Here is a 15,158-nt window from a genome sequence, read left to right on the forward strand (position 1 = left end):
TCCAATTTGAATTACTATATTTGATAATTTATTTCTTTCTTACATCCTGAAGAAACATTGTTTTAAAAATAGTTTAATGTAAAAAATTTAAGTTTGCTTATGAAATCTGTGGTCAAACACCTATTCTACTTGTATTCCTACAACTTGACAGCTGGTTTAATAATAAAATCAAACAGAAGAACTATAAAAATTAGAGTTGAAAGGAGCTCTGGTGATTGCTAGTCTTCCTGCCAGGATTCTTTTTTTACCACTTAATTTCTGAACACTACTTATTATGCAGTAGTATGACTTCCAATTTTAAAAATATATTCTATTTGAATATAGAATATGTTTATATCAATGAAACCTAATATAAGAATACTGGTAAACACAGACTTGGTATGTTTTCAGTCAAAAGTTAAGAAATTTGATGTTTTAGTTAGACTCATCATTATAGAGACACACACAGTTTCTATTACATCTTTGGCAAAATGAAAATAATTTTATACAAATACTTTTTCCTATATACTATATACTCCAGGGATCAGGAGACCATTGGTTGGGAATGATTCATTTAGTTCAATTTCCTAATTTTACATATCAAGTATGTGAATAAAGTAACCAGCTATGTATAAACAACATAAATCAAATGAAACACAAACTCAAGTGGACAATTTCTACCAGTGATAAAAGTAAGAATGTTTCACACTATAGACATTATAATTTTCTTAAGTCTTTTTTTATTTAGAGATTTTTCTGGTAAGGAGATATATCATAGGAAAGCAATTTCACTGGCAGTGAGGTATGTATATATACTCTACCAAAATACTCCTTATTTTAACTGCTTTTAACTTTATTTACATACAAAGAAAAGTATCAATGCATATCCTTGTTTCAACTATAGTATTAGCCATACTACATGAAATAAAATGAAATGGTGCTTGCATACAAAAACTGTTATTTGTAAAGGAATCTGATTTCAGATTAAAAGAACTAATCTGTTTTTGGAAGGAATTTAAAAGGAGAATCACAATTTATCATGACCAAGACATCTGCACCATATTTTCCATTCCTCACAGCACATTTATTTCAGTAATTCCATTATGTCGGTTCTTAGCATGAGCATAGTGTTACACGATTTTCGTACATATAATCACATCCAAAACAAGTTCTAAAATTTAAATTGTAAACATTCTCATCATATGTAGAAATATTTCAATTGGTGTATTAAGTTTTGTTAACTGATCAAATTTGGAAGAGACTATAAATGAGAAAGCCTATTCTAAACCGTGTAGTGAGCATTGTTTATTAATTACATTTCTACAACGTTAAATAAAGAGGCAAACCTGTCCTGTAAGCATGTCAAATTTTAGGTAAAACATTAAAAAGAAACAAATCTGTTAACAAAAGGATGTCTTGCAATAAAGAATATTAGATTTTTTTAAAATCTATTATGATACAAAAATGTAAAGGGTAAATAGCATCTTTGTTGACAAAGTAGGAGGTAGCATGGATGCACCACTTTATTGTCTGAGAAATGCAACTGGAGTAAAGAATATTTCCTTACCACAAATAATTTCCAGGACTATGTACATATTTCTTTTAGAAATACTTGTTTAAACAAATCTCCCTCCACTTTTTATAAAAAAAAAAACCGTTCCATGTGATTTAAAAAAAACACTTACACGTCTAGATAGAATAGTACTCTGCCCTATTTGAGTGAACAGTCTCAAACTATGAAGTACATGATATTTAATGCCCTAAGTTGAGTAAATTTAGTTAGCAGTTCCTGGTATTATACAAAACACTAAATATATACAAACAAAATATAATATCTTATTTTTCAATGCAAGTCTTGTGGGGAATAAACAGAACCTTGATTCTGGTAACACTGCAGAAAACATAATTTTCCAATTAGTCTGTCTTTAAGTATCCATGTGCAACAGTTTATTAATAACTGCTTACATGTACTGGTCTTTCATTGAGTGAACACAGTTAATTGACTAAATGTAGTAAACCTTAGAAACACTTCTTCCATCCTATATAAAATATAGAGACTACTTACTGTTTGAAGTACTCAATTTGCTCTGATGTCACTCTCATTCACTTTTCCCCATTTTCCTGCTTTAGTATTTATAAATGGATAATTTAATGTGGCTTTGAAAAAAAAAGACAAAGAATTTCAAATTTACATCCAATTCAAATTTGCTATTTAAACGGTTTTCTTGTTCTATGAAGCTGCTTCTGCCATTAGTAGAGAAAATGAAGTTTCTGTAATGGAGGCAGGCTTTTTGAGTAGTGATGTGACTTCCACCATGCCAGCTCCAGTCCGTGGAAGATTAGCGTTTACAATGTGTCGTTGTAAGTGCTTAATCCAGTCTTCCTGAACAGACAATGGTCCACGAAAGACCAGGCCACAAAACCTATAGAAGAAGTTGATAACAGTTCTTTTAACATGACCAATTCCCTTTATTTAACAGTTCTCTTAACATAATCGATTCCCTTTATTTAAAACCAATTCCCCCCTTCCAAAAAACCCAACTCCCATAAAATTCATGAACACAAAGGGCAAACTTTATACTGAAGATAGTACTAGACAACAGCTTCTAAATACCTGTGAGGTCAAAATGATTAAATGTAATATCAAAACTGCCAATTCTTACTAACTCTAGTAATACCTGCAGAGATGGGAACATTGCTATGAAAATTAATTAAAAGGTCTTAACACCTACACATCTTAATTTCAAAATGCACTATTTCTTTTTTTCAAAAATGCACTCTTCAATTTAGAATTCCTTAAATTGCATGAGGATGAGTATGGAAGGAAGTGGGAATGAGTCTGTATATCTACACTCAGAAGTACGAGTGGAGAGAAAATATACTTCCAATAAGCAGGAAGTCAAGACAATGTGAAAAACATCAAATTAAAGGAAACAAAGAATACGAATAAAACACAACAACAAAAAAAGCCACTTTTACAAATCACAATATCATAGAGGCCCTTCGCTAATATAAAAAACTTGATTAGCTGCTGAAGTACAGCATATTATGAGCCATATAAGGTTTTAAGTCTGTCTCTGAAAGTTCATTTGTAACTTGATTTTTGAGACTGTACCTTCAGTCAAAAATTAAAAATCTCAAACAAAATAACTAGTATGTCTCAAAGCAAAATCTGAAGAAACTGAGCAGATTAGGTAATACAGACATATACCTGCATCGGAGAATGTAAACCTCGTCAGCACCATGAGGTAATGATAAAAGTTTCTTCTTGCTTCCGGATCTTGACCTTGATTTCTTTTGCTTACAATCTAAGGCTAAAAAGGGGAAGAAAAAGACTTAACATTTCTTACATATTCTAAGTACACATACATACAGATACTTCTTGGGAGGTTAGACCATCTAAATCAAGTTAGAAAATGTCTGCATTCATTCGTATTCCCTGAAGCATGCACTAACTTGCAGCTGGTTCTCTAACAGCAGTAATACTATCAGCATATACTCTTCTTGTACTCATTTTTCAAACAATGCTTAACCATACCAAATCAGAACTGAGAAGATAAAACTAAAACAACTTGAAATTACGAAAGTGGTCAATTACCACAGCAATGGCAATCTTTTCTCTTACAATCGTATATACATTATTTTAACATCTGGTTAAATCTTACTTCCAGGAAAACTATAATGTCTTATATAAGATCATCAAGTTTGCATTTGATTACTTCTCCATTAATCAGATTTCACATACTTTGAAAACTTAGTAAAAAGTTCAATGCAATTCATCTTGAATTTTACAATAATAAATAGCTCTTAAAATTATAAGCTAGCCCTACATTTGAAAGGACAAAGAATGCTCAACTTTCACTTTTAAACTGAATCTGTATTGTATATACAAGCATATGTTCTATTTTACTAGAAAAATAGATCCAGATTATCTCACATAAGTTAACAAATGGACCACAAATTAAATGATGACTATTTGTTACATTATTTTCTATTTTAAAAAAGTGATTAAAAAGGGAAAAAAAAGATTTTTACGTTAAAGTGCATCAAAATTCTAGTGCTAACTGTTCTTGAAATTTGTTACTTGACTTCTCCTTTAATCATTTATTTAAAAAAATCTAATTTAATAAAGAAAAGAGATTTTTTTCATAGGTAGGAACAGATGGGACATAACATTTTATTCTTTAAATACAACTACACCATTCCTTTGGACAAAGTGATGATAGTATTCCAGGGTGCTGCTGGTCAATTAGCAGGAAGAGATGGTAAGAATTTATCTCTAGGGGCCCAAGGGGGAAGGGAAACAAATGTAACAGAAGAGTTGTCCAAATGAATTTTCTTCTGTTAACCTGTCATGTGAAATGCCCTGGAAAAATTCTAGGGAAGAGAGAATAGGAATTGGCTATTCAATGATTGTGTGAAATGAGTTTTCAAAGTCCAGGTTCCAAAAGAACAGATGCTAATATTAAAAAACCAGTAAACAGACTACTGTTTCTTACAGTAGTCAAGTGGCAATGCTAACAGAAATGTCATATAGAAAATTAAAAACCATGAGAAGCCTAAATCTCATTGAAGCCACTGTCTTTTGCTTCCTATCACTTGCCTCTTTAAAAGTCTTTCTCTGTTTATCCTCAGAAGAAGAATCTAATAAGTAAAGAACTACAGGAATTCAAGTTATGTATTTAAGAATGGCTGCTTCAAAGCTAAACAACCAAAATCTGGAACAGAAAAATCTTACAAGGTTCTCATTAGTTAGCTCATACAAGAGCCTGGCACATGGTAGGAACTCAATGAATACTTGTGCAACGAAAAATAAAGAAAAACCCAGTAATTTAACCTTTGACATTTAAACAGCATATGAATAGAAATTTGTTCTGCCACTGTGTAATATATACTGTAGTTCCTGCAGAACACTTCTGCATCATTTGGTTAAGTGAACATGTTGCTAGCAGTCACACTTTTCTTCACTTGCCAGTCTAACGTGTATGTAGAAACTAGGTTCTTCACAACCAGTAGAAAGAATGAGGTAACACATACTCTCTAATCAGCACATTCTTCTTTCTAGTTGCCTCGGTGAGCAATTTGAATTTAGGTGAATTTCAAAGAAATTCATACACTACAAGAGTTTAAGGAACTCAAAAAGGGTTAAGTGCTACTGGATGTCAGCTCCTCTTTTCTTATCTATAAGGTAAACCACACGCAATCCCTGTCTCTGTTACATGGAATAAGGGAACCATTTGGTGTATCATGAGATTACAGACAGAATCTTTGATGAGATTACATACAGAATCTTTGATGAGCTTCCTGGGTTGTCAAAATTGCCACATTGTATTCAAATTTCTTCTAAAATGTAAATAAATTACTGTAGGATACAAATAAAATATATTGTAACCATCCTTTAAATATTTGTTCACAGAGTGCCATAACGTTAGGTGTGTAAAGCAAATTGAGGGAGAGGGACAGAGGGTGATGGGGAAGTCTGTAAAAGAATGATATACCAGTCAGTTATAAAACATTTAAATCACATTTAGATGCTGTGATACTTTAAAAAAAAAGGAACTGGAAATATTTACTCAGAGGTGTAGAAATGTTTTTTACTTTAACAGAGGGAAACAAGAGTTTTTCTGACTTTTGATATTATATGAATTCTAGAAACTCTGAAGTTTAAGCTGTCTTATGAATGATCAGATCTAAATTTTAAATGAAAATACCATAGTTTTTGTTGTAATTAATATTTGAAGGTATTATGAGTTTGGAAAGTAGGACAACTCTGTCAGCATATGATTGAGAATCTCTAGTACTTAAGAGTTTTCTAAGTAAGTTTAGGGAATAACAAGTATTGAGAATCCTTGGAAACTTTTCCATAAAGTTAAAATGTTAAAAACCAGGGGCCTCTGGTAATTACACCTAAATATCTCTATTATCTTAATATCTCCATCATCACTTTGAAATTTCTTATCCCCTGAAATGCCATTTATGTTAGAACATAAAATATGAATATATTTAACAGGAATATTTTTTTTCTAATAACAACATCCAACTGTCACCCCTACAATACTGCCCAAAATTTTAGAAAAATGTGTAAGAATATTTAACATATTATAAATATGCACACAAAAGGGAATATCTATATGGTAATCTCTACATTAAAAAGATGATTAACACAAAATGTTCCACTAAATGAAAAAGATGATGTACAAACAAGACCATTACACAAATGTTCTGAAAACAGATTTTATTACCTCAAGGGAAAAGCCATTTCATTCTGGACTGTACCAGAAATCATTAGAACATTAAAAACAACATCACTAACAGAAGTCAGTTTTAGTATAATGGGGCTCATCAATATTTCTGACAAACTAAAAGTTTATTTAAGTTATTTATATGAATAATCTGCCAAATAGATAGTTATATTAATAAAAGGCTTTCTTTACAATTTTATTTGCCCTTATTTGTTACTGTCAAAAACCAAACCAGACATATACCGTTTTTCTGTTTCAAAGTATTTTAAATCTAGCATTGTTTGCATACTTGAAATTTACAAAATTAGTTAAATTAAATTAAATTAGTTTTGGAAATTCTTAATTTCTTTCTCCTTGAATATAACTGCTTCTTCAGAAATGAATAAACCCAATCACTCAAATCTTCCTATTTAGGGTGGCAGATAATGTTTGAAGTGATCAATTTTAACCATTAGACTGTAAAAAAAAACCTTTGCAGTTATCTGATTTATAAAGGATCCACATTGCTACTGGTAGTAATATTTTACTTGTAAGAAGAATAAATTGAGTTGAGCTGCAAGGTCATATAAATATTTTTTAGAATACACCTTTCAGTAAAACAGCTATCTGTTTTGATAGATAGGAATGAGACAGAAATACAACAGACTATGAGCCCTCAAACAGAACATCCAACTGCTATACTACAAAATACAACAGTTGTGTCTAAAGAACTGAATTGGATCAGTGGAAAGCAAATCAATAAATAATATGATAAATTCAAGCCTGCTTTCTGAGACATTAGCTTTATACACAGAAGAAAAGTAATTTACTTTGGGTTCTAATGTAAGTCCTTTTGCCACTTCCACCTTTCTGCCCATTATATACATAATTGCTTCAGTGAATTTCATTTTCTTTTTAATTCACTACACAAATGACCTCAAAGAATGAAGTTTTTTTCTTAGAAACATCTGAAGCTTCTATGGTAAAGAACTAACATTGTAACTAAATTAAATTATTAATCACCAAAATATTGTTATCTGCTATCATCCTTCCCCACCCATTTAGTCAAAAGCCCTATTTCATCTGTCTTGTTCCTACCTGATTGTTGCCATATTGAGGGTAAAGTCAAACCTAATACAAGGGCCACGTTACACACATCCAGAATAAGAGGCATTCTAGAGTGTGTGTGTACACACACACACACATATATGTATATATACATTCCTTCTAGAGAAAATTTCTTCTCCATCTAGTTGACCTATATAAGGTGGGCAGGCCAATGGTAGCTATGAGCTCATTCAGGATAACAGCAGGGATTAAAATCACATGAACAGATAAGTCAACATTCCTAGCACCATTAACAAGCTGATGATGGAGGTAATGCCAGTGGTGATGTGGGAAGAAGATATTTATGTTCCAAGAGGTGCAGAGGAGTGAGATAGATAAACAAACTCAATTCTAGTTGCTGCCATTATCCTTCAAGGCCCATAAGCCCCAAGCACACAAAAGACTGTGCAAACAGCATTTTCTTCCCCTCGGCCCCAACTAAGGGGGTGAAGAGAAAAGTGTTAGCTTGTATAAAATAGGGATGTGGGTTTGGGGAAATAATTTGTTGAGAACCTAAATTCTTTTTTCTTCAGTGTATACTTTTCTCTTTGCAAAAAGTACTTACAAGACCCAGACTTCATGGGTGTACAACTTGTGCAGTCACACAGCATCCCACATGGTTTAATGTTCTGTTGTTACAGTCTGGATATTCCTAATAATTTCTGAACATGAGGTACTATAATTTCATTTTTCACTGTATCTTGCAAATTATGTAGCCAGTTCTAGATCCTGAGTAGCAACTACCCCAAATGAGAAAGTCTGACCTCAGTTCCACCTCTTGATCTCTTGGCCCATTTAAAAAAAAAAAAAACCTATTAAGAGAAAAACTGTTAAACCCTACTCTCTGTAGCCCATTAAAAATGGAAAGGACTTCCCTACTGCCAATACCAACTCTTTGGCCCTACCTACCAAAAACAAACCATAACTAAACCAGTGCCATAAACAAACCAGTCATTATTCCCAAAATGTACATACAAAGAAGTTTAAGTAGTTCACTGTTATGAAAGCAATGCTCCCCTTCCAACTGGAATTAAACATATATAATTCACAACTAGCAACCTCAGAAGTATATTTTCACCATTATTTTCCCTTGATATTTTCACTCTAAAACTGGATTTATTTTTAGTGCCCTAAGTTACTTTCATTAATTTTTAAAGTTTCTATTCTCAATAGTGAAAAACAGTAACTAACCTAGGATCACAGAGCAGTTATGGCAAAGTTAATTCGGTACTACATGATTGAACATTTTACTTGGAAGAGGATGAAGAGAAAAATATTTGAAAAACAGATTTCCTTTCCTTCAAGTTTATGGCTTAGTATCAGTCTAGAGGATTCAGGTGGCTTGAGTTTGCCCTACAAAGTAGGAGGCTGTATTAATATTAATGGTAGCAACAGCCTTATGTGCTTGGTTCAGAGAAGTTATCTACTTGGGACTAGAAAAAGTATATATATTCAGTATCTAAAAACCTCTGCTATTTCAAAGTAGAGGGAATGACTAGTAAAATAATATTTGAGTATTATTAGTGCAAAGGGGAAAGCTAAACATAAATATGAAACTTTATCACACATTTTTATAGACAGAAATTACAGGCAGACTAGTCTTTCTAGGTTGCAAAAAGCTAAAAGCTAATAATACCCCAGGTACAAATTGTTTATTGTTTAGTTAAGAGTAAACAGGAAAGCAAATCTATTTTACCTCTCTGTGGTAAAAGATAAGAAAAAAACCTTAAAATTGCTCCTTAAGGTAGGTTGGATTTGCATGCTGTTTTACTAAACACAATAGGCACTAAATATCCATCTCTTATCTAAGACTAAGACATACCTAAAATTGGAATAAACATTAAAATACATAATTACAAATCTGTTCTAAATCACGTTTAGAATCACTTGAATACAATCCCATTCCCTGGTCTCTAAAAGTGTCAGTATTTCCAAATTATCATTTCATATTTATTGGAAGTAATTAAGTGATTGTTCCTGTAAAATTTAGTTAAGTAAGGAAATGACCTTATTGAAAACTTTGTTAAATTATTTTTACTATAATCATGTTCAACATAGAGTTCAGAATCATTATAATAGTAAATAAAAATGTCACAAATCCACAATCTCAATAGATCTTTTAGCTTTTTATCATTTTGAAGTATTTTTTACACTCCAGCCAAAATCTAAACTATTATCAAACAGTGTTGACTAGGTAATTTCTGGTTTAGCTAACTTTTAGCCAAGGCCACAATTAAACACACTTTAAGTGCTGGACAGCAAGAATTAACCTTATTCCTCAAACTTTAGACACAGCAAAGAAACAGTAAATCTCACTTTTCCACTTTTTACTTTAGTGAGGGACCACCAGTCTCAACAAGCCATCCTCTTGCTCTAACCTCCAAAAGAGAAACTCTGTGTATTATTTTACTATTTCCACAAAGCCACTTAAAGTAGATTTATCTACAGTTTAGGTCTGGCCAGGAACATACAGTGTTACTATAAAATCTACTACATTTTAACTTATATTCATATTATAAACAGCATTCAAGAGATTTATGTTAGAATAGAAATCATAGCAAACATAACATGAGCACTGAGGTTATAAAGATATCAGACAAGTTAAAAAATTCAAACACAAAAACTGTCAGATCCAGATTAAGTCAACTGTTAAGAAAAATCAAAACTCAGAAAATGAGTAAGCCACAGAACTGATAGGAATGTTAGGAGACTAGTTAGGACTTTTATGAAAAACAAGATATTAGTCAAAAAAGATTATCAGTCAAACAGAATTCCTAAACTGTATAACCTATGACCAGTAAAAAAGCAGGCATCATAAAATAGAAATATTTTATGCTGCTGCTAAGTTGCCTCAGTCGTGTGTGATTCTGTGCAACCCCATAGACGGCAGCCCACCAGGCTCCCATTTTATGCTATAATAATACAAAACTCTTAGGCTCCATTCTCCTAAAAACAAATGTACTGATTCAGTTAAGTGTGATTGTTTGCTTTGTTAACAGTAGACAGCTAGATAATGAGGTGTTGCTAGATAAATGATGGCCAGAGGAGTAATGAAGGTTATCCTTCTCTTACCACACACCACAGTAGCAGATTCATTAACTGTATGCTGGTATAACCATCTTCTCAATAACAAAGCTTAAAACTCTGAGCCATCTCCATCTTTCCCCTTATTCTTCTACCTCTAAATAATCTGCCAAATTCTACTTAATTAAATTCCACAATCTTATTTTTATTTTTATTCCTCCTTTATATTCCAACTGCCATTATCCTGAATCAGGACTCTTGAATGAACTCATCTACAATTTCTCCACTTCTCCACCAAATCCTTTAATTTTTATTTAAAAAGGAGTTTCAAAAGTTTCACACAAATTCACTTTAAAAAGTCTTTACTGGCTGCTCAACAAAACTAATTTCAACACTATGGGTTAGCATTCTATTAATAGTACTCTATGTCCTTTACCTGTCCAACTCTATTCCCTTTTCTCCTGCTTCTCAGTATTTTCAATAAACGTCTCACACAGTTCCAAGTTGCTTCTTCGCAGGTATGCTCCTTCCCTTCCCCGACTCCCATTACCATTTCAATTAACAGTCTTTCAAGGTCCAAATCAGACGCTATTTCCAAAAGCCTTGCTTGGCCCTAGTCTGGTTGAAAGAACTTCTTCATCTGAACTTCCTCAAGTATTTCATGTACACTTATAACTTGGCACTTAAGATGTGTTTTGCTTATATCATACTGTAACATCCAATTTATCTCTTTAGTACTTAGCATAGTACACAAACCACCTTGAAGAAAATGTGAATTGAATTAGTGAATAAATCAGCCAATCACCTTTTCGTATTGTGGGCAAATAGCCTAACTTTTGCTGGCATATGGAACAATTAGCATTCGTTAAGGTGACTCTAAATACTTAAATAATTAAATTATACCCAGGCCAAAATAAGAATAACAGTTTAAAAACACTACCATCGCAAAGTGGTTAGGATGAAATCAACTTTGACATTAGTCTTCCATTACCTAGAAAATTTACTCAACTTGAACAATTTACTATGTAGCTAATCCTAAATAAATCATACATTACTGCGCAGACAAATATACAGATATATACCCTTAGTGAAGAGTAGTACCACAGAGATAAATTATAGCCAGGAAATTACAGAAACCCTTTCAGTGTCATGAGGAACACCTTTTTAAAACATAAATTGGTACATGTCATTTCCTTATTTAAAATATCCTTCAGTGACTTCTTAACATTTTTAGCAAGCACTCAAAGTACCAAACTCCACCTTTCTGGCATTATCATCTTCCCAAACACCTATAACTAATTCTCCCAAAAGGAAAACTCCTGAATTCCAAATTCCATCCCTTTATCCCATACTATGTTGTTCGCTCTACCTGGAATGTCCTACCCTTCATCTCTTCTTCCTCAAGCTACTCAGCCTTCACACTCAGGGTCTAGCTGAAACCTTACAAGGCCTTCTGTAACAGTGTTATTTGTCCTCGTCCTACCAGATCACTATCATTAAGTTTCTGCAGCTGGAGTGCAAGTTCTTTATAGCTTCAGAGTTAGCACAGTCCTGGTGCAATAGTCAATGACTAAAATTTTTCCTGAATGAATATGACTGCTGATTTTATTTTTCTTACCCATATTAAACATTATAAGAAATATACCAGCATGAGCTATCTTTTCTTTTTCTTTCTTTTTGAGGCTCTATCTAACAATGAAACAATTAGTAAAGCCAGCAAGGAAAAGCAAACCCAACTTAATTCCCAGCTCCCCTTGAAAGGAGGCCTAGACTAGAGAACTTGAACTCCTACAGAACATAAAGTAACATATGATCCACTGGTTTGCTTAAACGTGGATGGCATGAAAAATAAAAGTGACTTTACTAAAAAAGAATGTAGATACATTACATTAGTGGTATTGACTGAAAGGACTGAGTACAAATTCAAGTTATTTTTTCTCATTGGAAAAGTGATTCTTTAATTATAATGATGAGTCTGTTGTTGTAGAAAAGCAACAATTATGCTTTATTTTCAAAATGTTATCATGGGAAGTATTCTGAAGATAATGAAATGAAGCTTTCCTCCCAAATATCTGCATATGTAAAACTATTTTTCTTGCATTAATTTTAAGTATCTAGAAATTCCCAATTTATTAATACTTTAAATGCTAAAGTGAGAAGATTTAAAAACATGACCTACAGATAAACATTTGAATATGAGTAAAGAAAATTCACCTGCTGCCACAAGTGAGTGTTATGATTTCCAAACTATTATTATTGTTGATTCTCATCAGTATTAGTTTCCAAACAAGACACTTAAGGGAAGTGTTTTCAGTCTGTGGGTAGTGGCTTCTCACCGGGTAGAAATCAATTCACTGGGTCATGACCAGTATTAATTTTTAATGCGAAAGAATACAACAGAAAACATCAGAGTACATCATACTCAATCCAGATGAGTGAATCAGTGAACAAGTGTATATATGTATAAATATACAGGGTCAAGATGTAAAATGGAATTCCAATAAAAATACTGAGTACCACTGTTATGTTTTCTTCTTTTTAGGAGATGACAGATTGCTGTTACCACAGAAAAGCATCATACAAACATGCATTCATCTTAGGTATATTTCCTTTCACAACATTCTCTCTACATTAACTCCAATTATTTTCCTTTATTTATCTGTCAAAAATTCACTTTTACTTTGACCTCAAAAATTTTTATTTCTAAATTAAGTTGACACAATTCACTTTATCTTGAATAATTTCAAATATTAAAAAATTTTAATAACCAGAGTGACCCTATAATTTATTGTGCAATCCAGTACACTTATGAGAGTGAAAGAGGCACTATTACTCAGTCACTCTGTTAGTAGCTTAGTAAATATACTGTTTCAAATACTGCCAGTATAAAAAATACCATTTAACTAATTATAAGAATATTAAACACAAAAGCCAATAAAGTAAAAGTCCAAAACCATTTAAAGTAAACTGCATGAAATTTCTAATCTTTAATGAAAATTAATAATGTTCTTATTAGACTATACAAAGAATCAACCAGGAAAAAAATCTGTACGGACATGTAAAACAATCTATAGAGAACAAAACCTGAAAAAGAAGTCTACCAATAATAGTATAGTCTAATTAACTGGAAAAAAATTCTTAAATAAGAAGTACATCTTGAATTTACAGTAATGTAGGATATAAAGTAACCCTTTAGAAATAGCCTCTTTAGACAAAAATCCACTAAAAAACAGTAAAACAGCTTCATGGATGATTATCCACAACTGAAGGCACATGGAAATCATTAACAATTTATTTGAACCTGCCCAGTGGATGATAAATCTGGGCAAAATTTAAATCTGTGAAGTTCACCCTTTTTTGACAACTGAACTCCTCTGTTCCAAGTATGCCTATCTCTTTCATGTCCTTAATTTCCAAACTTTCCTACCTTCTTCATTATTTCCTTTTACTTAAATTAGGATTTATATCTGTGATCATTGAAGAGTTGATGTTGCATAATTCTGGCATCTTGTAACTGTTACACACACACACACACACACATACACACAAAGATTTCTTAGGGCTCCAGATTTCCCCAGTTCTGTATTCTTTCCACTTCATTTTTAGTTGGCATCTCCTCTTTCTTAGCTTTTACCAGAGGAAGTGCCCATGGATGAAAACCTTCAATGGTTATCATCTATATATAAAGCCTACATATAGAAAATATTTTATCTATGGATGATAAAGTACATGTTTCTGGGATGGGGGTCATAGTGAAGTTTCAAAAATGTCAATAACCACCTCCCCAAAAGAATAGAGAACTATCACATTAGAAGTATTTGAGTCATCAGTAAATAAATATTTGAGAACAGAGGAGCATCCTTTTCATTCTCTTCAGGATAGCTGGAATATTTCTCTTTCTCAAAAAGCCACCAGTTCCCAGAGACAAGGCCAGGAGCTGGTGGCTTCTAAGAAGGCTTGGGAGTTTATTCTACTATAGGAATCAAAGCATGCCTTGATCATCTCATCAAGGATCTACGGTTTTTCTTCCAAAGTAGGCCACATAATTAAAAATACACATCAATCAAATCTGTTTGGACTAGGAGAATAGAGATTTAAGTTCTACTTATTTTCCCTTTACATTGTTTCAGTTTTGTGATACACATGAATTAAGGTAAATTAAAAAAAAAAAGATTCTGTAGTTTATTCCTCAAAACAGCATCTACGTATTCTTAAAAAATAATGCCTTTTACTCATACGAATTGAGGAATGCCTTACAATAACTCAGTGGAACCCTCCAGGATAATAGGCTGGGACCATTATTTTATACCAGTGAAAATGATATGGAAGAAGAGAATAGGTATGTGGAGTTTATAAATGTAATACAGAATTCTCCACTTAGAAAACAAAAAACATTAATAAAGCTGATAAAAACTTCTTACTGGCATGAATAAGCAGCAAAAACATCTTCCATGTAGCTCTACTGGTCACGATTTTTAAAAGCAGGGGAAATGTTTCAGAACTTCCAAGGTACCATGCGATTTTTATATTTCTTAAAAGTGGATGGGGGCTGTGGAAAATACCACCTTTTCTTCATCTTTTCATTTCCCTTCTCTTTGGCCTAGGACTGCCTAATACACACTTTTATATTTTTAACACTTCTGATAGATATTTTGGTTAGTATTTAATAACATTTCAACATAGCATCCCCTTTCTTGATGCCCACAAAAATATATCCCCATTCATCTTGTATTACTTTTTTCCCAACTAATGAAATTTTTCAGATGATAAAGTGTTCATGAGAATGCACCCTTGGTCAATGGAAGGTTATGATCAGTTATTTATTAG

The 15,158-nt window shown here is 32.5% G+C and overlaps 1 protein-coding gene across 27 annotated transcripts in view; it reads right to left on the reverse strand.

Annotated features, from left to right (window-relative positions):
- Positions 1-702: 702 nt before the first annotated feature.
- ZNF644 (zinc finger protein 644) overlaps positions 703-15,158 on the reverse strand; it is a 96,243-nt gene continuing 81,787 nt past the window's right edge. For all 27 annotated transcript variants that reach the window (XM_069597537.1, XM_069597590.1, XM_069597514.1 and 24 more), the window contains 2 exons: positions 3,191-3,293; positions 703-2,402 (listed from right to left, as the gene is read on the reverse strand). In XM_069597537.1, coding sequence (XP_069453638.1) covers positions 2,210-2,402; positions 3,191-3,293 — 296 coding nt within the window. In that variant the 3' untranslated portion in view covers positions 703-2,209. The remainder of the gene's footprint in view (positions 2,403-3,190; positions 3,294-15,158) is intronic.

This window comes from Ovis canadensis, chromosome 1 (assembly GCF_042477335.2).
Source record: "Ovis canadensis isolate MfBH-ARS-UI-01 breed Bighorn chromosome 1, ARS-UI_OviCan_v2, whole genome shotgun sequence".
Classification (NCBI taxonomy): Eukaryota; Metazoa; Chordata; class Mammalia; order Artiodactyla; family Bovidae; genus Ovis; species Ovis canadensis.